Source organism: Ovis aries, chromosome 14 (assembly GCF_016772045.2).
Source record: "Ovis aries strain OAR_USU_Benz2616 breed Rambouillet chromosome 14, ARS-UI_Ramb_v3.0, whole genome shotgun sequence".
NCBI classification, from domain to species: domain Eukaryota; kingdom Metazoa; phylum Chordata; class Mammalia; order Artiodactyla; family Bovidae; genus Ovis; species Ovis aries.
This window is the reverse complement of record NC_056067.1, coordinates 50,279,181-50,303,079: the sequence shown is the minus strand read 5'-3', so window position 1 is coordinate 50,303,079 and position 23,899 is coordinate 50,279,181. Positions and strand designations below refer to the sequence as shown.

At 52.0% G+C, this 23,899-nt stretch overlaps 1 protein-coding gene across 1 annotated transcript; it reads right to left on the bottom strand.

Moving 5' to 3' along the window:
- Positions 1-16,008: 16,008 nt before the first annotated feature.
- LOC101104051 (uncharacterized) lies at positions 16,009-23,618 on the bottom strand. Its single transcript, XM_042231391.1, has 3 exons — positions 23,598-23,618; positions 21,467-22,179; positions 16,009-17,480 (listed from the first exon to the last, which is right to left on the bottom strand). Exons 1-3 carry the CDS (start codon positions 23,616-23,618, stop codon positions 17,357-17,359), a joined length of 858 nt encoding a protein of 285 aa, XP_042087325.1. The 3' UTR covers positions 16,009-17,356.
- Between the last annotated feature and the right edge of the window lie 281 nt (positions 23,619-23,899).

The window sequence follows — 23,899 nt, the reverse complement described above, 5'->3', positions numbered from 1 at the left end:
CTCCTAAACGAACCCTTTGTCCAAGATCAACCCCAGTCTCTCAACTCCGCAGAGCCCTCTTTGCTCCTCTTCTACCACGATCAGTCCACTAGAGGGCACTCACGCTCCTCTTTTGCCGTCAGTTCCATTCAGTTCAGTTGCTCAGTCGTGTCTGACTCTTTGCGACCCCGGACTGCAGCACACCAGGCCTCCCTGTCCATCACCAACTCCCAGAGTTTACTCAAACTCATGTCCACCGAGTCGGTGATGCCATCCAGCCATCTTATCCTCGGTCGTCCCCTTCTTCTCCTGCCCCCAATCCCTCCCAGCATCAGGGTCTTTTCCAATGAGTCAACTCTTCGCATGAGGTGGCCAAAGTATTGGAGTTTCAGCTTCAGCATCAGTCCTTCCAATGAACACCCAGGACTGATCTCCTTTAGGATGGACTGGTTGGATATCCTTGCAGTCCAAGGGACTCTCAAGAGTCTTTTGCCCTAACCTGAGACAAATGCCCGTGTGTTCATTGCCACAACCACCAGCGGACAGACATCAGGGTCCCGCAGGAAGAACCTCACGTGGAGCAGGTGGCAGGATGGACTGGTGACCTGGAACCCACCCCAGGACCCAAGTCACTGCTGAGGGGGACGGCTCCAGGCACAGTGGGCAGTGTGGGCTGGACACAGGTGCCCAGACGCCTAGGCCACCAGCGTGGGCACTGGGGGAAACGGCTGTGAACCTGCGGCCCAGTCACTCAGGATCTGCGCATGTGCCCTTGGCTGGGCTGCTGAGGAACCTTCCAGAATGGACCCTCCACAGCAGGAGACGAGTCCTCCTGGGCACTTCAGGAGGCCTTGTGCTGGGAAGGGTCAGGGGAGATGCGTCTATCATTGCGGCACAGGTTCTCCTGGGGGCTGAGGGGGCAGCTGGGGGTCCCAGGTTCACCATAAACTCCAGATCAGGACCCGGGGTGCTGGGACGGGGAGGTCCTGCCACCCCGCCTCTCAGGACACCATTCCTGTGCTTGACACTCCTTCCCACTCCCTGCAGTGCAGGAAAAGAGATCCCAGAGTCCCTTCAAGTAGACTGGAAAATGTAGGCGCACAGGTGAGATTCAGCAGGTGGCCGTGAGGAGAGGGTGGTGTTCCTGAGGGGGAGCAGTTAGATGATGGACAGACTCCCGTGCACTGTCCGCCCAACTGCTGCCGCTGAACCAGCGGGTGGGCGGTTTTCCTCGGAGACTCCAGCCGCATCCCTGCAAACGTCAGAGACTTCTCACTTCATTCCTGTGCTTCCCTGTGACTCAGATGGTAAAGAATCCACCTGCCAATGCAGGAGTCCCGGGTTCAATCCCTGGGTCAGGAAGATCCCCTGGAGAAGGAAATGGCAACCCACTCCAGTACTCTTGCCTGGAGAATCCCATGGACTGAGGGGCCTGACGAGCTACAGTCGTCCATCCGGTCGCAAAGAGTTAGACTCGACAGAGCGGCTAAACAACACTGCTTCATTGCTTCTAGCCGAGGTGCCTTAACTCTGTTCCCCCACCCAGTCCTGCTTCAAGCCTGTGTCCTGACCACGCTTGGGCAACTCAGTTTGACGGCCTCAGGTTTCCAGATACACCCAGGTCATCAGAATGGTCATTGTCACCTCTGACCCCACCGGGATGGAGGCTGAGTCCTGCCCTCCTGGTGGGCTGTGCGACCAGGCTCTCAGCCTCCATATCCTGATTATCAGCCAGCTCCCAGGATGATGGCAGCAACTGAGCAGAAGGAAGAGGCAGGGACGATTGTTACCCATCCGTTGTGTCTGCAAGAAGACCTGTTGGGGAGGAAGCCAGGAAACGGCTGAACTTCCTGTCATTCGGAAGTGGCAGTGCTGCCTGGGAAATTTAGCATGGAACACACGGGTGTGGTCCTGTTTTGCAGACACAAGATTTAGACTGTGGAATCATAGGTTTCCGTTGGGTGTCACCATCAACAACAATCCTACCCATGTGGGGCACAGACTGAAAATTCCTCACCCCAGGGAAGGTTGGTGTGGGGGCCAAGGCACTGCCAGGCTCACCAGGGCGACCCTCTGTAGGGGCAGCTGCTGCAGAGACGTGGTCTCTGTTGGGAATAGCAATGTGTCCTCCCTGGGCATCAGTACCCGGCTCCCTGGCTCCCTCCCTCTCCCTGCAGTCCCCAGGCCACCTGCCCATCACAATCCCATCTCAACCCTCATAGCAGGCTCCCAGCAACTGTCCCTGGGACATCACATGGCTCATTTCGTCTCTTCAGTTTTCTCCCAAAGCCTGCCTGGTGCTGTGCAGGGTCCTGTAGGTGCCCTGAAGGGGGTGTGTGTGTGTGTGTTTGATTAGCCCCTGCGCAGGGATAATATTTCAAGCTGAAGGAATTTGACAGTCATTTTTAAATGTTTATTTTAAATGCAAGAATTCATGATTAGCACTTCTACGTGGACTCAACCAGGGTCTGTCTTGGAGACTGGATCACTCTTTTTTTAAAAAAAAAATTATTGATTTATTTTATATTTACTTTTGGCTGCACTGGGTCTCCATTGCCGTGCACAGGCTTCCTCTAGTTTCGGCGAGAGGGGGCTTCTCTCTGGTTGCAGTGTGCAGGCTTCTCCTTGCAATGCCTTCTCTTGTTGCAGAGCACAGGCCCCAGGGTGCGGGGCTTTTAGGAGTTGCTGCATGGCTTAGTTGCTCCGTGACAAGCGGGATCTTCCCAGACCAGGGCTTGAACGTGTGTCCCCTGCACCGGCAGGTGAATTCCCTGGACCACCAGGGAAGTCCGATCCCATGACCCTTAATTGAACAAGCAGGTGGATGGAAAGAACAGGATGAGAGGTATGAGGAGGGAGCTGTTAGGTAAAAGACCAGGACACCAAAACAGTGTCTAACAGGCTCTTTAATGGTGAAGCCGTCCTGGGCGGGGTTCCCAGACCCGAAAGAGGCAGGTCAAGGTAGTCCGCGGCCCAGACCGTGTTGGGGGTGGCTTTTATACGTTCCTTGCGAGGGATGGTCAGGCTAGAAGGATGGGGGTTCGGATAGATCGCCACGCCCAGGCGTCACAGGCTGACAGGTCCTTCTACGTGGCTGGGGTGGGGCGGCTTTAGCTGGCGAAGTGTGCTGTCATCCGTCCGGGATCTGCGAGGCTCCTTCCGTTAGGGACCTCCCCCGCCCACAGGAGGGAGAGGAGGGGCGGCCCATCATGGCCCCCGGGGTCCGGCCTTACAGGAGCCTGTGTGGAGACCAGAAAGAAACTTTTTAACTGTGTGCAGCGAAGGTGGCTGACAGTGAAGGGCCTGACTGCTGAACTATGGGCCCAGCTTAGATGAGAGGCCAGCGAGGAGTGGTGTTTTTGAGTCACCCAGAGCGAGACGGTCGTAGAGTGTGGGCCCGGATTGAGGTCTTCAGGCTTCCAAGTGTGCACGAAATCGAGTGGGCAGTGGGACAGCTAACAGGGCACAGACTGGAGATCTGGCCTCCACCAGTGACTTCCTGTGCCGGCCCGGCACAGTCTCCCGGCTGCCCTGCTGGTGGCCAGGGCTGTCCTGTACGAGACAGCTAAGGAGTCGCAGAGACACTGGTCAGCCATTATCAACCACCGCATCCCCTCATCGTCCCTGTTTTCCTTGTTAAATTGTGGCTAACTGCATACGTGTACTTTGGTGGCCCCAAAGTGGAAGCAATTCAAGGGGCAATTTGTTTTTATTTATTTATGTTTGGTTGCGCTGGGTCTGTGTTGCTGCTCGGGCCTTTTCTCTAATTGAGAAGAGCAGGGGGCTACTCTCTGGTTGTGGCGTTCCGACTTCTCATTTTGTGGCTTCTCCTCTTACGGAGCACGGGCTCTAGAGCACTGGGGCTTCAGCAGTTGTGGCACGTGGGCCCGGTGATTACGGCTTCCGGGATCCGGGCACAGGCTCAACAGTTGTGGCGCATGGGTTAGTTGCTGCACCGCATGTGGGATCTGCCTGGATCAAGGACCGAACCCGGGTCTCCTGCATTGGCAGGCAGATAGAGTCTTTACCACTGAGTCACCAAGGAAGCCGTCTTTACAATTTAATTTTTATTAAAACATCTTGTTTTGTATTGGGGTATAGCCGACTAACCGTGTTGTGATAGTTTCAGGTGGACGGCAAAGGGATTCAGCCACATTTATACATATATCCATTCTTCCCTGAACTTCAAGGGGCAGTTTGTTCTGGGCATCTTTTTTCTTCCTTGTGCACCATGAATATTATTTTTGAAAAAACCTGCACCACCAAGGTACTGGCATATGCCAACACCCTTTTTTTCCCCCCTCAAACACATTTCTTCCCTCACAGTCAGGACCAATGACAGGAACTGCTGAAATATGCAAGGGTTTCTTGAGAGCCTGTGACCGCGCAGCTCGCAGCAGGCACGCTTCCAGCTGACGGAGTCGACGCGGCTGCTCCTGCTAGGCCGGCGAGCAGCTATGTCCCAGGGAACACTCAGCCGCACGTGCAGGGCCCGTCCTGATGCAAAGGAAAGCAATGACAGGGGAGCTGCTTGTCTGAGGGCTGCCACTGCCCAAGGAAACATCCTCACTTCTCTCTGGTGGCCATATGGGAAAACTTGCTGGGCTCAGCTTTCTAAACCTTTAGACCAGGAATCCCCTGGTGGTCCAGCGGATAAAACTCCACCTGCCAACGCATGGGACACGGGTTCAATCCCCGGTCTGGGAAGATAGCACATGCTGCAGAGCAACTAAGCCCGTGGGCCACAACTACTGAGCTCCTGCACCGCAGCTGCGGAAGCCCGTGTGCCCTAGAGCCCATACTCCACAGCAAGGGAAGCAATGGGAAGCCCGGGCATCACAATGAGCAGCCCCTGCTTGCCACAGCTAGAGAAAGCCTGCCTGCAGCAAGCAACACCCAGGGCAGCCAAAGAATAACTAATTAATTAACTTTAAACAACGCAAGGCCCTAACTTTAATCAAGCTTTTCACTGAATCAGCAGAGGGATAGTGGTTCCGTTATATGGTATGGGGAACTCTTGGGAAAATCGCTGGGGAAACCAGAAAGAACCCAAGACCCTCATTTGGACATAAAACCTGACGATGCCTATTAGACACTGAAACATTCTGGTCACTTGTCCTGCGGAGGCCTTACTTGCTCTGCCCATAAAGATGGGGACTTTCTTTCAGTCTCTCAAGCCTGTTATCTCCCTGGTCTTTCGTTTCGCCCTTAAATCCCATTACAACAGACTTATTTACACTTTCTTGTGGTTCTCAGAAGCCTGGACTCTTAACAGAGCTGACAAAGGCAGTGTGTCGCAGTGGAAAGAACAAGGACTTTGCATCAGGCGGATGTGGGCTCAAATTCTGCCATGAGTGCTTTCAGCCTCCCTGAGAGCAAGCAAGCTGTGAACCCTCCCTGGTCCTAACACCTCCCTCAGCGTGACAACCGAGATCGGCCCTGTGTGGAAGAGGACCTTGCAGGACGCCTGGTTCTGAACAGGTGTCAGCTACGACGGATTTTCCTGTCGTTCCCTTCAGCTGAGCTTCTAAGAGTGGAAGCAGAGAGCAGTCCACTGGCTCCTCTTCCTACCTCCTCCCCTCGGCTGCCGTCAGTGTCCGCGTCCCCAGTGGCTGCAGCATAAAAGCCCCACGTCCTGGGCCGGTTCTGCAGACACTACACGGGGTCCCCCCACCCCCATGCCTTCCGCCCATTTCCAACTCTGGGCCTGGGCTCACGCCCCTCCCTTAATCAGAAACGCGCCCCTCATTTCTCTTGGAGGGTTCACATCCCAAAGACCCTCAAGGATGAACTCAGGTTCATAAACCATCACCGGTTCACCCCGTGCCTGGGATTCCAATCCCAACGACACTCACTTCCTAAATTCACTACAGGAATTGTCGTGAGGAACCTGAGGAAGTGTAGCTTGTGTTTTTCTTCCTTTGGCCACACTGTGCAGTTTGCAGGTCTCAGTTCCCCAACCAGGCTAGGGCCTGGGCTCCAGGAAGTGAAAGTGCTGAGTCCTAACAGCTGGACAGCCAGGGAATTTCTGAAGCTGTCGTGTGTCCCTTGAAATCTGCACAATCTCTCAAGAAGGGGTGTCTTTGCTTCCCATGGCTGCCGTAACCACCCAGCACACACAGAGCACAGTCCTGTCGTGCAAGTCTGCAGTGAACCCGACGGGGCTCGAATCCAGGGTCAGTGGGGCTGTACCCCGTCTGGAGTCTTCAGGGCAGGATGTGTTTCTCTCCCTTTCGCTGGACTCTGCGGGCTGCCTGCATCCAGGGCTCACGGCCCCTTCCTGTGTCTTCACAGCTCATCACTCCTGCCTCTGCCTCTGCTCTCACGTCTTCCTCTCTCCTTCACTCTCTTGCCCCTACTTCACCAGGACCAGGATGATAACACTGAACCACGTGGAGAATGCAAAAATAGAGTCCCCCCCACGTCACCATCCTTCACTTCATCCTGTCTGCAAAATCTCCTCCTTTGTTGTGTAAAAGGAGGGATTCACGGGCATTCTTCCTTCTTCCGTGCAGAGGACTCAGAGTATTGTGGGGTCAAGACCACAAGGGGATCTATTCTGGAGCAGGTCCCCCCGACCTCATCTCAGGGTCCTTTCCTTCCCCAGTGTAGGCACAAAGTGTTTGCTGAAGCCAAGAGCTCCATTTCTAAGTTTTGCTCTTTACACTTAAGGCCGCTGCCAGGTCTCAGCCTTTGACTGCAGGAGGTGAGGGTCCCCTGGCCTCTCACACTTGGCTGTCACTGCTGAATGACAGGAGCGAGCCCGTCCCTCTCTCTGGTCCAGGCTCAGGTTACCAGCACCTGATTCCACACTCCTTCTCTCTACCACCCCCCACACCTCAACCCCGAGACAGCATGCCAGCTGTGCACCTCTGTTCTTATCCCCACTGCTCCCCTCGGATAAAATGTCCAGGATACCAGTGCCCTACTTCCCAGTCCTGTGGTGAGTGATCTGATCCGGAAACAACTTGCAGGGCTGGCTTCCGAGCAAGAGCCACTGCTGGAGTGGATGGTCTCCAGTCCGGCTTCCTGGAAGCAGAGCAAGAGAGAGGATTCTGGAGTTTCCTGGAGGGGTCACTGGCGGGAATCCAGGCAGCACAGAGCCAGGAGCTAGCCAGGGTCAGGTCTGGGGGGGGGGGTGGCATGCTGCAGCCTTACCGAGGGGCTCTGAGCACACACTTCAGCCCATGGCCGGCCTCACTTGGGGCTCCAGAGCCCTGTGCTAGGCAGTCCTGGCTGCTGGCTGCTCCCAGGAGTGGATGGGGGGCAACTGTCTGAAGAGGGACTGTGGCTCAGCTGAGGGCAGTCTCTGCAACAGAGTGAGGCCTCTGTGAGACCACTGAGCAGCCTGGGTACAGACACCACACCGTGCACCCACGGCACGCACTATATCGTATAAATACTTTGAGAGAAAAGGATGAGACTCTCTGGGAAACAACATCAGATGCTTTGGAAACAGAGGTGGCAATTAGGATTCTGATCTGGGCTGAGATGAGAAATGATAAGACGCCAAAGCACATGAAAGGAAGTGAAAGTAAAAGTCGCTCAGTCGTGTCTGACTCTGCAACCCCATGGACTCTAGAGCCCATGGAATTCTCCAGGCCAGGATACTGGAGTGGGTAGCCTTTCCTTTCTCCAGGGGATCTTCTCAACCCAGGGATCGAACCCAGGTCTCCCACACTGCAGGTGGATTCTTTACCAGTTGAGCCACCAGGGAAGCCCCTCCAGAGCACAATCAGGGTTAAACAGTCACTAAGAGAAAGGACGCGCTCCAGGCCCAGCCCAGGGGGAGGCGTGTTCATTACACCTGTGTGTGTTTATGTGTGTGCACCTGTGTGTGTGTGTGTGAATAAGTATGTGTGTGTATATTTGTCTATATATACATGTGTGTCTTTGGACATAGGGAAATGTTTGTGTGTGTTTATATGTGCGTGTATATTTGTGTGTGTTTATCGGTATGTCTCAATGTAATCTGTGTGGACATGCAGGTGTGGGTATATGTATGTGTATTCATATGATTACAGGCATCTGTGTGTGTGTGTATGTTTCTATGTGTTGTGCATCTGCCTGTGAAGGGGGTTAGGGACAGACAGGCACAAATCAGCTGACACACAGGAGTTCTGGGGCTAGAAAGGCAGAGAGAGAATGAGCAGGGAGTAGAGGATGTCAGGACCCAAGAGGAATGGGAGGAGAGAGAAAGCTAGAGTTGAGACTGTGGGCGGTTCAAAAAAGGAAAGGACCTGAGGGCTTTGGGCGGGGACTAGAGTGTAGGACCGGAGGGCAGGGTTTCCAGGCTCCAGCTGGGACCAGGCTGAGAAGGGCAGGGTTGCTCTGCGGTGCGGAGTCGGGGTGTCTGGGTGGGGAGGAAGACCTGCAGGAGAGAGAATGTCCACCCGGGGGCGCCAAACGTCCTTCCACAGAGTTCGCCAGACGCTGAGACCCGTGAGTGGATGAAACCGACTCAGACCCTAGCGGAGGCTGAAAAGGAGCCAGAGCCGAGGAAGGAGAGGGGATCGAGGACAGAAGAATCCAGAACACGAGATGGGGGAGGGGAGGAAATGGAGGACGAGTGAGACCGTGGTGAGCAGAGCAGGAAGAATCTAGCAACTGGAGAGGGGAGGGGGGGAGAATCAAGGATGGGGCAGGCCTAGGAGTGTGCAGAGCCCAGAAAGGTCTAGAAAAGCCGGGGAGAGGAGACGAATTGAGGGGGCCGGGGATGAACACATCCTGCCCTGACGGACGGGAGGGGAAAGTCGGGGTGAGGAGTAACTCGGCGGCGGGAAGTGGGGGGCTGCGGGGGGCTTCTTGCGCAGTTTCCGTTCTTGCGGCAAAAAGAGGCCCGAGTCGCCCGCAGCGCTGCTGGAGCCGCCAGCCTCCCGGCCGCCCTGGGCAGCTCAGGGCTTGTTGGATCCACACCGGCCGCGCGCTTCCCCTTCGGCGCGGTCCTTCCACTCCGAAGGCGCCTCCGCGGCGCAGAGCTTCTCCTTCCCCCTGTTCTGTCCCTTGAAGACCGGCGCCCGGGCCCTGTGCCCCGCGACTCCTCTCAAGGTCCCCAGGGCCCCGCCGGCCCTTCTCCCTCAGGTCGGGAAGCGGCCTCCCAGCCCCGCGCCCAGCGCTGCCCTGCTCGCCACACTGCCCCCTCCTCAGGGCTCCCCGCCGGAGTTTCCCCTTTGAAGCCTCTCCCGCCCTCGGCCCCGCTGCCTCCTGGCTCCTGCAGGCCCGGCCCGTGGCCTGCGCTGCGCCCGCCTGCGGGACCCTCAGCCCAGCAGGAGAAGAAAGTCAGCACACGACCAGGCAGGAGGCCACAGCTACCGTTTCTCCAGGATCAGCTGTATTTATTGTCAAAAAGGCAGATAGACTTGGTAAGACAGTAACAGCCAAAGTTTGGTTTCAAATTTTCTCCCAGTGTTTGCGGAAATGGCAATTTAGGAGCCAATGTATTAATTCAAATCCGACGTGTTTTTTCCAGACTCGTTATCGTAACGTTAGTGACAGTTCTTCAGTTTGAAATCACTCTTTGGTAGGCAGGTGCAACTGGTATTTATAATTAGCAAGGAAACTTAAATCTCTGCTTTAAACTTGCCACAATGATGCCTCTTCTTAAACAATAATATATGACGTCCTTTTAAGATTTTCTGAAGATAGCACAGATAGCGAACGGATATATCAATAGAAATTAAATCAGTCACTTTTGCTGGTTGGTGTTTTATGCTTTTAAAGACGTACATGAGCTTATTTTTTAAACAATTCAGGTATAACCGGCTGTATGTCATGGATGTTATCTTCTGTAGTACAAATATCAATATCCTTTTCATCAGGTATGCAACCAACCAGTTTAAGGGTTTTCAGACTTGCTCCATTCCATATATCATTACTTCATTATTTATGAATTTCTTGACCTTCTCTGTGAGGAATTCAGCAACCATACCCACTAGAACTTCCATGGTCTTGTGCTTCTTCAGTGAAAGAAGTAAAGCCCTGGGGAAAACTTCAAGTGCTTCTGCTCCTTTCAGTCCACGTCCAGAATTTATTTTCTCTGACAGAAGTCACGTGGTGAAGTCACTGGCCAATGAGTGTGTGACAGGGAACATGGCGCCACTTGAGGGAAGAGGTGAGTTCACGCCCACTTGTTTGCCGCCATGATGACTAATCCTAAATTTCGGGGAGGATTCAGTGTATAAGTCAAAGTCAATAGTATATGTCACATTGTAGTTGAAAATGTATTGGTTACTTTAAAATCTCTCTTGATATTGATTTCTAACATGATTCAACAGTGATAAGAGAATAGACTGTGTATGGTTTTAATACCTTTTAGACCATGACATTTTTGTACCTTGCTTTATGTCCCTGGATGTGTTCCAGTGTCTCCTAATGTACGGGAACTTGAAGAGAATTTGTATCCTACTGTTGTGTGAAAATCATGTAAGTCTTAATTATGTTGAATCGGTTCCTTGTGCTTGTCAGGACTACTATATCCTCTACTTCTCTGAATATTCGTTTGATCAATTTTTGAGAGTTTGATATTGAAACTCCAAAACAAATCTTCATTTATCTATTCAAAATATAATTATAATATACAGTGGAAATACATGTAACCTTGCTCTCTATTTTTCACCAAGATTTAAATGTAAAGCTAGGGCAGATCTAGTAACACAAAACAGATTTAAATATAAAGCTAGGGTAGTTCTAGTAACACAGTTCAGTCCAATTCAGTTCAGTCGCTCAGTCTCAGTCGAGTCCGACTCTTTGTGACCCGACTTCTTTGTGAATCGCAACACTCAGGCCTGCCTGTCCATCACCAGCTCCCAGAGTTCACTCAGACTCATGTCCATCGAGTCAGTGATATCATCCAGCCATCTCATCCTCTGTCGTCCTCTTCTCCTTCTGCCTCCAATCCCTCCCAGCATCAGAGTCTTTTCCAATGAGTCAACTCTTCGCATGAGGTGGCCAAAGTACTGGAGTTTCAGCTTCAGCATCATTCCCTCCAAAGAAATCCCAGGGCTGGTCTCCTTCAGAATGGACTGGAGATAAAAATGTAAAGCTAGGGTAGTTCTAATAACACAAAACAGAAGCATTTAGAAATCTGTTTTATGTTCCTAGAACTACCCATGGAGAAGGAAATGGCAACCCACTCCAGTAATCTTGCCTGGAAAATCCCATGATTGGAGGAGCCTGGTAGGCTGCAGTCCATGGGGTCCCTAAGAGTCACACAGGACTGAGCCACATCACTTTCACTTTTCACTTTCATGCATTGGAGAAGGAAATGGCAACCCACTCCAATGTTCTTGCCTGGAGAATCCCAGGGACGGGGAATCCTGGTGGGCTACTCTCTTTGTGGTCACACAGAGTCGGACCCGACTGAAGGGACTTAGCTAAGCACAACTGCCCTAGCTTTACACTGAAAGATCTGTTTTGTGGCACCAGAACTGCCCTCGCTTTATATTAATTCTTGGTGAAACATATTTAAGAGCACAGTAAGAAATGCAGGGTCTAACTGGGGACTTGCTGAACTGGGGATTTCCAACTGCACTTTAGAGACTTTGATGTGTTGTAAAAAGCCTACCTTGTCTAGAAAAGTAGAGGATTCTTGCTCCTTCAGAGCAAATAAACTGAGGACTTGGACTGAAAGGAACAGACACACTCACACAAGCTCACTTTTCTGGCATGGAGAGATTGATTGCTTTAACCAAGACCGAGCTAATGCAGACTCTTCAAGATACACTTGCTCATGACTCACAGAGACAGCAAGTAAATTTGTAGAAGATCAATGACTAGTATACAGAATGGAGCAGGCTCGGACGCCCTTCAAATGGCTGCTTAAAGGACTAGTCAAATGTCTGGTGAGATGGGCCCTAAAAAAGATAGGTTCCGTGGCATGGACCCAGCTGGGCCTGAGTTCTTTACAGAATAAGGTCTTGTATATACTTAAGGCGATGTTTCGTCAAAAGAGATCTGAAGTCTTTACGGTTTAATCTCTATTTATCACCACTTCACTATCTATGCTATTTTTGCGAAGTCTCAAGAAAATGCAGTATTATGTTAAAAAGTTTCTCACTGTGGGATCTTTATGAGCAAGATTTATGATTTACACGTGCCAAACGTGCCTGCCTAACCAACAGGACTGATTTGAACCTGGAGAGACATCACTAACAAGATGGTAACAGTGTTCAAGAGACAAGGATTACCAGCTTGCCTTCCTGTATTGGTTCCTCCACTGCAGGAAGCAGGACAAAATATAGAAACCGAATTTTTGCTGTTACCGGCAACGCCCAAATGTTCCATTCTCGCCTGTGTGCCTGTTCAGTCATTCTTTGTGACCCTTTGCACTGTGGCCCCCCGGGCTCCAATGTCCATGGGGTTTCCCAGCAAAAATACTGTGGTGGCCTGCCATTTCCTACGCCAGCGGATCTTACGCATCCGGAGACCAGGCTCCAGTCCCCGGCATGTCCTGCGCTGCAGGCGTCTTCTTTACCGCTTAGCCACCCTGACAACGTGTACGCTTCACCCTAAAGCAATAAAGGGCATCTGAACTCTCACGTGGCCTCCCGCCTGTTTCTGTGCTGACTTCCTTCTCCTGGAGTGCGGAGACGCCAGGCAGGGGGCAGACCAGGGAAGGGCCGGATTGTAACCAAGCAGGACCCACTGAGGCTTTCCCAGAAGAAACCCCCAGTCAAGTCCTCCACCAGCCTTTTGTCTGTAGAAAATCTTTCACCAAATAATCCATGTAGGGGCTTCCCTGGTGGTCTGCTGGCTAAGGCTCCACCAGTCAAATTCATGGGCTGAAGGTAGGACCCAGGTCGGGGAACAAAGATCCCTCATGCCTTCTGGCGAGGTTGAGGGGAAATCTGGCCCCAGTACACAGAGGCCCCAGTTTGGCAAGGAGATCTGGAAGGGAGCCAGGAGCAATTGGAAGGACAGGGTCGTGGGGGCAGGAGGGCTGAGGGACCTGAGTCCCAGCAGGGTGAAAGGCTGAGAGGTGCCAAAGGGCACATTCCAGAGGGGAGCCCTGAGGAGGCGGCCTGTGCACAGCAGGGCTCCCGAGCTCAGCGTAGGGGCCGGAGGAACCTGGGCGGCCCCGAGATGAGGCGAGGGCGCAGGTCCTGGGCGCCCGTCTTCAAGGGACAGAATAGGGTCAGAACAGAGCCAAGGAGAAGCTCTGCGCCACGGTGGAGCCCCCGGAGTGTAAGGACCGCCCCGGAGGGGAAGCGTGTGGACGGCGGTGGGTGTGGACTCCAAGCAGCTCCGTGCTTCCCAAGACGGGCCTGGGAGGCTCGGGGTTTCCAACAGTGCTGGATGCACTGGAGGCCTCTCTTTGCCTCAAGGAAGGAAACTGGGAATGCAGCCCCGTCCCTCCCTCAACAGAGTTATTCCTCACCCTGACTTTCCCCTCCAATCCCTCAGGGCAGTGCCCCTCTCTTCACCCCTGCCCCCTAAACTCATCCCCCCACCGCCGGCTTTTCTAGATTATGGGCTCTGCACACTCCTAGGCCTGCCCCATCCTCGATTCTCTGCCCCTCCCCGCTCTCCAGGTTCTAGATTTCAGACAGGCTGGGACCTGGGCTGCAGTGCTTCCATGTGGACACACATCTTCTTGAGACACAGACAACAAGGAAATGGCAAGGGACTAAATGTAACACTACGGACATGAACAGCTAGGGCAAATGATGCACGAGATAAAAAGAGAAAAAAGATCCAAACTCCAGTCACCCCTTTGGAGCTGGAGAACAAAGGCGGGGGTCCTGGACACGATGCCTGCACAGAGCACCACCAAGGGGCTGGGCAGACCTCGCATGCAGCCCTCCAGCCCAGCGCTGGACCCAGCCTGCCCTCACCCCATTTAATGGCCCAGATTTCTCCACATGCGCGCCGACACCCCCTCACCCCGCAGGAGCAAACAAGGCAAACTTGTCACTTGTTTGACTCCCTTCCGGATGCACCCAGAGCTCCAATAAAACCTTGTCTGAGTTTCCTGTCTGGCCTCTTATCAATGTCTGTTGACTGAGGATTCCAAGAACCCTGGTGGGGATCATACCCTTCCGGCTCCGGGTGCTCCTAGGTCAACACCCTCCTCCCTTTCCTCCCTTCCCCCTCCCTGTGTTCTAGATGCTTCTGTCCTCATGCCATCCCTTCCCTGGACCCTGTATCTGTTTTGCCTCCACTCTGGTCTCAGTTTGGTTCACCTACTCACACATCTCAGCATCTCTCAAACTCGGCTGAAGCATGACTTTTGACTTCCGAGGTGGGCATTCGCTTTCCTACACAGCTCCTGCAGATGCTCGAGGCCACACCCAGACCCCCTCTGACAAAAATCCTGCCCTTCTCAGCCTGGTCCCAGCTGGAGCCTTGAAAGCCTACCCTCTGTCCCACACTCTAGACCCCACCCCAAGACCTCTCACCATTGGCCTCCGTCACTTTCCCTGGGCTTGAGTGCAGGAAGCCTTTACTCACACACCCAGGCTCAGCTCGCTTCCTTTGTTTAAATTTCTAAACTTAAGTTCTTGCATTGACAAGTTTGAAAGGCACTTTCCATTTACAGCTCCTACAAAACACTGCCTGTGTTCCCCGTGGTGTACGATCCCTCCTTGAAGCTGTCTTAGGGCTTCTCAGGTGGCACTCGTGTTCAGGAATCCGCCTGCCAATGCAGGACACACAGGAGACATGGGATCCATTCCTGGTTGGGGGAGACGGCCTGCAGAGGGAAATGGCCACCCAATCCCAGTATTCTTGCCTGGAGAACTCCATGGACAGAGGAGCCTGTCTTCCTCCCAGCGGTCTGTACCTCCCACTCCTCCTCCCCCATATTGAAGCCCCTGCCCTCCTGCTAGAAACCACTAGTCATTCAAACTTTTGGGGCGCGGTGTGTCTGCTGCTGCTTTGTTGCACACGCCAGCTTGCTTATTTTGTCAGGTCCTCATATTAGTGAATCCTACGTGACCTGTAACTAATTCCTCCCATCCAGTATGTCATTGCTCTCTAGTCGGTGTTTTCCTCAGTTGTGCAAAATTTTTCAGCTTCATTCGGTCCAGGAAGATCCACTGGAGAATAGATAGGCTAGCCACTCCAGTGTTCTTGGGCTTCCCTTGTGGCTCAGCTCCTGAAGAATCCGTCTGCAGTGTTGGAGATGTGGGTGTGATCCCTGGGTTGCAAAGATCCCCTGGAGCAGGGAAAGGTTACCCACTCCAGTACTCTGGCCTGGAGAACTCCATGGACTGTGTAGTCCATGGGGTCGCAAAGAGTCGGACACGAGTGAGCAACTTTCACTTCATTTTAAATTTCCTAATATGAAATTGATCAGAGACCAGTGCTTCTCAAAATGGTCTTCCCTCTATGAAGCACTTTTGCAAAACCATCAGAGTACAAGAAGTATCTGTGAGTGACTTGAAGATATCGTGACACACATGAGCTCAATGTAATGGGCTCAGAAACTGCATTACAGGAACCAGAACTATGACTCGGGAACATCAGGACATACCAGGTTTGTAGGAATTCCACAACTTTTAACATATCTCTATTCATAGCAACCAGCCACAGTAGAACTCTCGAAGACTCACATTTGATAATGCTCCCCATGGTATTTAACACCCCCGTGATGTAGTTAATCTGATATTTGCCTCTGAGCTGCCTCACAGTTCCTCTGGAACACTCAAAATTAGTTAGAGAAAGAGACTTCCCATCTGCTCTCCAAGGCAGCTCATTACTCCGGGAAAAACCTAATCCCAGTCTTGTACGAGCTGACTATTAAAAGGAAACTTCTTTACCTAATTAAATTTAATTTAACCTTACTCAGTCCTCCCTATTTTAAAAACATTTATCATTTTTTGTATCCACATGATGTGTCTCTTGTTTTTCCCTATGCAAACCAGCAAACTTCTCCTCTTCTTACATGTCAAGAAAACTACTGTGATTTCTGTATCTTCTTTGGACAGCAACATATATCGTACTTACATTCCATTCTCTTACCATTTTTAGGAACTGTAAATACATTGCAGTTTTGAAATCCCTGAAAACTGAAAACCAAGAAACAAGCAATTGAATTGCATTTCTTTTTACGAACATTAGATTTCATAAAGCATAACTTTTCTTTAGGTGGTACAAGATGTGTGTTTAAGAAACATATTTAGTGTTTTTATTCATAAGAAGGTAAAGATAAAGAAACATTGATGCGGGGGGTGCTCCGCAGAAAGAGAGAGGCAGTGGAACTTCCCTCAGCAAAGCCGAGGGGTCCCGAGGAGAGGTGAGCCTGCTGTCTGCCAACCCAGCCCCTCGGGGAGCGAGAGACAATCAGACGCGACAGGGGGTCCATCTAAGCAGTTCCGCTTTTTGCCGCAAGCTCCCAACTTATAAAGGCAAGCGGGGGGTGGGGGGGCTTTCGAGGGACTTTCCATAGTTGCACCAATCACATTAAAAGCCAAATCGTCATGTGCCATCATTAGAACAGGAGTCTATGGTGATCACGTGCTGTCCACGTGCTTGGAAATCAAGAGAGCCAATCAAAAGTTTTGAAAACCTCTTAGACCACGCACCTATCTCTTCCACCAGGTGCCATCTTAGTTTCCGACTGCAAAGCTAGCCCTTCTCTTTAAGGTTTCCCATTTAGGGCCCCACATCTCCCCCTTTTTTATTTTATTTAAGCCCTGGAGACATTTGTATTGATGTTCTGTAAAGCAAGGCGTAAAGCTGTAGGCGGCCAACCTCCAGCCTCGCCAGCCCCTCTCGAGGCTGTGCCTGTCTTAGGTTGCCCTCTTCTGAGGGTCTTACCTGTCATTGGCTATCCAGCCACCTCTTGGGGGCTAGGTGGAATCTCTCTAGACAATGGGTTTCTAGAACATTTTCTTATTTATATGTCTCGGTTAATCTCTCGAAGGGCTAAATTAATCCAGGGATTTTGTGGGTGCCCAATGTGGGACTCCTTTTCCATGACCTGGGCAAGCATAACTATTTTTTGCTGTAAGCACCTATTGCGGGCTGTGAGATTTTTTACCTTTAACATTACAACAAGCCGAATAACAAAAACAAGCAAATAGAAGGCATTTTTAAACCAGGTAAATGGACTTTGTACCCAGTCCCATAGATCCGTTGCTCCCTTTTTCACCTGGTAGAGTCTCATTTAACACTGGAAAAGCTGTCAGACAAAAGCTGGGGTATCTCACATCCCAGTGTATGCGAGCCAAGACACTCAACGTCTCGATTGCTCTGGCGTGGAGATCAAGCTGTTGTTGGAGTCCCATTATGGCGGATCTTCAGGTGTTCGAGCTGGTTTGAAATCCTTGAGCAGAGGCACTGGGTATGTTTAAAACCTCGATGGTCTGAGCTTGTTGAACTCCCAGTACGGATGCTGACACTGTTGTACCCTCATGGGTGATGGCCTTGTGTGTCATTAAACCCAGGCTTCTCCAAAAACTGTTGCACAGCCGTGGCACTGACGAAGGTCAGCAAGGAGAGGACAGGTAATCCGACGATCACCAGGAGCAGTGTCCACCAGGGTCACCGCCATCGATGATCTGAAAGGGAAGAAAAGACTGCCTCAGGAACTTTTTGTTCTTGGGCTCTATATGTGAGTGTCTCTTTAATCTGTGTCAGATTTTGAGATTTGACCTCTCTCTTGTGGTGTAAATTTAAGATTCCTTGCTGGCACCCATATAGGGCTGGGGTCCCCAATGGGGAATATGCATCCGAATCCTCTTCTCATTGTAAGGAGTGGATTGGGCCCCTTCCACTGTCCAGTGATGGGGTCTTTTCATCTCACTTGTATTTCAGGTTTTATTTCTTGGTTAGACTAATGTTTTGGAAAACATGGTATCGGTTCATTTTTTGAAAAATTTAAAATGTTTAGAGTAAAGAGTGCCATTCCAAGTTGCTGGTGAGGGCTTATTCCCCCTTTTTGTTTTTGTAATTGAGCCTTTAAATTGTGATGGTGGTGCTCAATTATGGCTTGTCCCTGGGGGTTATGTGGGATTCCGGTGTTATGACGAATGTGCCATTGTTGGAAGAATTTCCGTAAGCTCTGGCTGATGAAGCAAGGGCCATTATCTGTTTTTGTTTGATGGGGAAGGCCCAACGACGCAAAACATTGTAAAAAATGGCTTTGAGCATGTTTTGCTTTTTCTCCTGTGTGGGCAGTAGCCCAGCAGGCATGACAGTAAGTGTCAATAGACACAAAAACATACTTGAGTTTTCCAAAAGGAGAATAATGGGTTACATCAGTTTGCCACAGCACATTGGGTTTTAGCCCTCGAGGGTTTACTCCTGGGGGCTGTAAAGGCGGTACTTGTCAATAAGGAAGACAGGATTTACAAGTATGTATGATTTTTTTTTAATTCTCTAATAGGGATCTGTGGAAACCTTTTATGTAGCCCTCTCCAATTTATATGAGTAAGATCGTGAAGATCATAGGCATCTTGTAAGTTACAAGCTTGGATTGTAAGGGAGGCCGCTCTATCGGCCAGGGAATTTCCCATTGTTTTTCTGATTTTGAATTGGGGGCACCCGTATCAGTGACACGCTCCTCACTCCGTGAAAAGCAGAGCTTGAGGGCCGAAATGGTCAGACAGAACCCTATGGGGGGCTCCCCACCGTACTGTAACCTCTCACTGCCTAGCAAGGGTTTGTACTCGATCCCAAGTGTCCCAAGAGAACAGATTGGCCAAAGCAACCGGGGCGGGGGGGCGCCACCCGTACAATGGTCCCCCAGACCTTAATGGCCTGAGGGTCAGAAATCTCAAGTCCCCTGCTTATGAGCATATGTCTCAGTGCCTTGAGTGCGGGCTCATCAGATTTCCCGATGTTATTTCCCATGCTGCCGAGGGAGAATAGAAAGAAAAGTCACTGAGGACAACCACCAAAAATCCTACCGGGAGTGGTGGCGGCCAGAAAGTTGGGCTTATGGTATGCTTTTGGAACTGTTTCTGTGCCTGCGTCGTTGCACGGAAGTTTTCTTGCTGGGGGCGGGCACCCTAGAGGTTTCTAGCCCGTTCCGTGACCCCCTTACCCTGTCACGGGAGTCTTCAAGTGGCAGGCGCCCTAATGGCCTTTAAGTGCCTGACCCGTGCCCACAGGGAAGGTTCTAGGCCACGTCCTCAGTTAAGAATGATTCAAGGGGAGTTTCACCCGGTCGGGCTCTAGTTACTGAGGCTTACTTGTTGCGGGGCCTTCAAAGTCCGCCAGAGCGTGGCCCTAGCCAGGACTTATCAATTGCCTCCACAACCGTTCTCCAGTTCACTGAAACTCCCGAAAAAGGAATTAAGGACAGATCAGAAAAGAAGAGAAGAAAGAAAATAAGTCAGGAGAGTTTTTTGTCACTTCCACCCAGCCCCTCGGCGAGCGAGAGGCAATCAAACGCGACAGGGGTTGCCTCTAAGCAGTTCCGCTTTATTGCCGCAAGCTCCTGACTTATGAAGGCAAGCAGCGGCGGGCAGGGTTGTTGCCAGGTGAAAGGTCGGGCAAGGTCGGACATGTGGAGGCATGCCCAGGCATGTGGAGGCATGCCCCGGAAAAGTGCCGCAGACAAGTCCAGGAGGCGGGCCGACAACCAAGCCGTCCAATCAGGTGCTGACATGGAGCCCTTGGACACCAACCACCGCTGAGCCTGTGCTTTCTTCCTTATATGGGAGCCCGGCCCTGGCTATAAAACCTTTCCCCACCCCTCATACCCACCAGACTCCCTCTGCTTCCTTGCTCACCCACCCCCGGGAGTTCTGTCCGAGAGCGACCGCCCAATAATGGCTCTGATCAACGGTCGGTAGAGGTGGCTCTTTCTTCCCGCGGCGTTTCTTACACCACGGACTTTCCATAATGGCGCCAATCACATTAAAGGTCAAATCGTCATGTGCCATCATTAGAACAGGAGTCTATGGTGATCACGCGCTGTCCACGTGCACGGAAATCAAGAGAGCCAATCAAAAGTTTTGACAACTTAGACTGCTGACAAATGAAAGTTATCAGGAAACTGGGGATTTCCAACTGCCCCTTATGAGCTCTAAAAGCCTACTTTGTCTTAAAAAGTGTAGCACTTAAATCTGACTTAACATTTACAACTGCGCTTTAAAAATTCTATGCGCTGTAAAGCACTTAACATACAACAAGTGGAGGAGAAGCGCTTAACATACAACAAGTGAGGAGATTGCTCATACCGAAAGCGCTTAACATACAACAAGTGAGGAGATTGCTCATACCGAAAGCGCTTAACATACAACAAGTGAGGAGATTGCTCATACCGAGCAAATAAATTCAGGACGTGGACTGAAAGGAACAGACACACTCACACAAGCTCCCTTTTCTGGCATGGAGAGATTGATTTCTTTAACCAAGACCGAGCTAATGGAAACTCTTCAAGATACACTTGCTAATGTTCTCACAGAGAAAGCAAGTAAATTTGTAGAAGATCAATTACAAGTATACAGAATGGAGCAGGCCTGGACACCCTTCACATGGCTGCTTAAACCCCTAGTCAAAGGTCTGATGAGATGGGCCCTAAAAAAGATAGGTTCCGTGGCATGCAACCAGCTGGGCCTGAGTTCTTTACAGAATAAGATCTTGTTTATATTTAAGCTGATGTTTTGTCAAAAGAGATCTGAAGTCTTCACGGTTTAATCTCTATTTATCTGCCACTTCAGTATTTCATGGGCTTCCCTGGTGGCTCAGAGGTTAAAGCCTCTGCCTGCAATGCGGGAGACCCCTGGGTTCAATTCCTGGGTCACGAAGATTCCCTGGAGAACAAAATGGCAACCCACTCCAGTATTCTTGCACCGAGAATCCTATGGACGGTGGAGCCTTCTGGGCTACACTGCAAAGAGTTGGACACGACTGAGCGACTTCACTTTCACTTTCAGTATCTATGTTATCTTGGCGAAGTCTCAAGAAAATGCAGGATCATGTTAAAAAGTTTAGCACTGTGGGATCTTCATCACCAAGATTTATGATTTACACGTGCCAAACGTGCCTGCCTACCCAACAGGACTGATTTGAACCTGGAGGGACATCACTGACAAGATGATAACAGTGTTCAGGAGACAGAGATTACCAGCTTGCCTTCCTGTATTGGCTCCTCCACTGCAAGAAGCAGGACAAAACATAGAAACCGAATTTTGGCTGTTGCTGGCAACGCCCAAATCTTACCTTCCCGCCTGGGTGCCTGTTCAGTCGTTCTTTGTGACCCTTCGCGCTGTGGCCCCCCGAGGCTCCAATGGCCATGCGGTTTCCCAGAAAAAATACTGGAGTGGCCTGCCATTTCCTAGGGCAGCAGATCTTACGCATCCGGAGACCAGGCTCCAGTCCCCGACACGTCCTGCGCTGCAGGCGTCTTCTTCACCGCTCAGCCACCCTGACAACGTGTAGGCTTCACCCTAAAGAAATAAAGGGCATCTGAACTCTCACGTGGCCTCCCGCCTGTTTCTGTGCTGACTTCCTTCTCCTGGAGGGCGGAGACGCCAGGCAGGGGTGGACTAGGGAAGGGCAGGATTGTAACCAAGCAGGACCCACTGAGGCTTACCCAGAAGAAACCCCCGTCAAGTCCTCCACCAGCCTTTTGTCTGTAGAAAATCTTTCACCAAATAATCCATGTAGGGGTTTCCCTGGTGGTCTGCTGGCTAAGGCTCCACCGGTCAAATTCATGGGCTGAAGGCAGGACCCAGGTCGGGAAACAAAGATTCCCTCATGCCTTCTGGCGAGGTTGGGGGGAAACCTGGCCCCAGTACACAGAGGCCCAATTTCGGCAAGGAGGTCTGGAGGGAAGCCAGGAGCAATTGGAAGGACAGGGTCGTGGGGGCAGGAGGGCTGAGGGCCCTGAGTCCCAGCGGCCCGGAAGGCTGCGAGGTGCCTGCACTCCGCACCTTCCGCGGCGCCGGGAGCCCTGAGGCGGCGGCCTGTGCGCAGCGGGGGCGGCGCTTGCGCAGACGGGCTCCCGCGCTCAGCGGAGGGGCCCGAGGAACCCGGGCGGCCCGAGACGAGGCGGGGGCACAGGGCGCGGGGACAGACTAGGGTCAGAACAGAGCCAGGGAGAAGCTCTGCGCCGCGGAGGAGCCCCCGGAGTGTAAGGACCGCCCCGGAGGGGAAGCGTGTGGACGGCGGTGGGTGTGGACTCCAAGCAGCTCCGTGCTTCCCAAGGCGGGGCCCGGGAGGCTGGCGGTTCCAGCAGCGCTGGCTGCACCGGAGGCCTCTCTTTGCCTCGAGGAGGGAAACTGGGAATGCAGCCCCGTCCCTACCCTATCAGAGTTATTCCTCACCCTGACTTTCCCCTCCCATCCCTCAGGGCAGTGCCTCTCTCTTCAACCCCTGCCCCCTAAACTCATCCCCCGATCCCCGGCTTTTCTAGATGCTTCTGGGCTCTGCACACTCCTAGGCCTGCCCCATCCTCGATTCTCTGCCCCTCCCCGCTCTCCAGGTTCTAGATTTCAGACACCTTGGGACCTGGACTGCAGTGCTTCCACGTGGACACACGTCTTCTTGAGCCACAGACAACAAGGAAACGACAAGGGACTAAATGTAACTCTACGGACGTGAACGGCTGGGGCAAAGGATGCACGAGATGAAAAAAGATCAAAACTCCAGTCACCCCTTTGGAAATGCAGAACTAAAGCAGGGTCCTGGTCGCGATGCCTGCACAGAGCACCACCAAGGGCCTGGGCAGACCTCGCATGCAGCCCTCCAGCCCAGCGCTGGACCCAGCCTGCCCTCACCCCATTTAATGGCCCAGTTTCCCCACATGCTCCCCAACACCCTCTCACCCCACAGGAGCAAACAAGGCAAACTTGTCACTTGTTTGACTCCCTTCCTGATGCACCCAGAGCTCCAATAAAACCTTGTCTGAGTTTCCTGTCTGGCCTCTTATCAATGTCTATTGACTAAGCATTCCAAGAACTCTGGTGGGGATCCTACCTTTCTGGCTCTGCAGGTTCCTGGGTCAACACCCTCCACCCTTTCCTCCCTCTCAGTTCCCCGTGTTCTAGACGCTTCTGTCCTCATGCCATCCCTTCCCTGGACCCTGGATCTGTTTTGCCTCCACTCTGGTCTCAGTTTGGTTCACCTACTCACACATCTCAGCATCTTCAAACTCGGCTAAAGCATGACTTTTGACTTCCGAGGTGGGCATTTGCTTTCCTACACAGCTCCTGCAGATGCTGGAGGCCCCACCCAGACCCCCTCTGACAAAAATCCTGCCCTTCTCAGCCCGGTCCCAGCTGGAGCCTGGAAAGCCTACCCTCTGTCCCACACTCTAGACCCCACCCCAAGACCTCTCACCATCGGCCTCCCTCACTTTCCCTGGGCTCGTGTCCAGGAAGCCTTTACTCACACACCCAGGCTCAGCTCGCTTCCTTTGTTTTAAATTCTAAACTTAAGTTCTTGCATTGACAAGTTTGAAAGGCGCTTTCCATTTACAGCTCCTACAAAACACTGCCTGTGTTCCCCGTGGTGTACGATCCCTCCTTGAAGCCGTCTTAGGGCTTCTCAGGTGGCACTCGTGTTCAGGAATCCGCCTGCCAATGCAGGACACACAGGAGACACGGGATCCTTCCCTGGGTGGGGGAGATGGCCTGCAGAGGGAAATGGCAACCCAATCCCAGTATTCTTGCCTGGAGAACTCCATGGACAGAGGAGCCTGTCTTCCTCCCAGCGGTCTGTACCTCCCACTCCTCCTCCCCCATATTGAAGCCCCTGCCCTCCTGCAAGAAACCACTAGTGATTCAAACTATCGGGGCTCGGTGCGTCTGCTGCTGCTTTGTTGCACACGCCAGCTTGCTTATTTTGTCGGGTCCTCATAGTAGTGAATCCTACGTGACCTATAACTAATTCCTCCCATCCAGTATGTCATTGCTCTCTAGTCGATGTTTTCCTCAGTTGTGCAAAATTTTTCAGCTTCATTCGGTCCAGGAAGAGCCACTGGAGAATAGATAGGCTAGCCACTCCAGTGTTCTTGGGCTTCCCT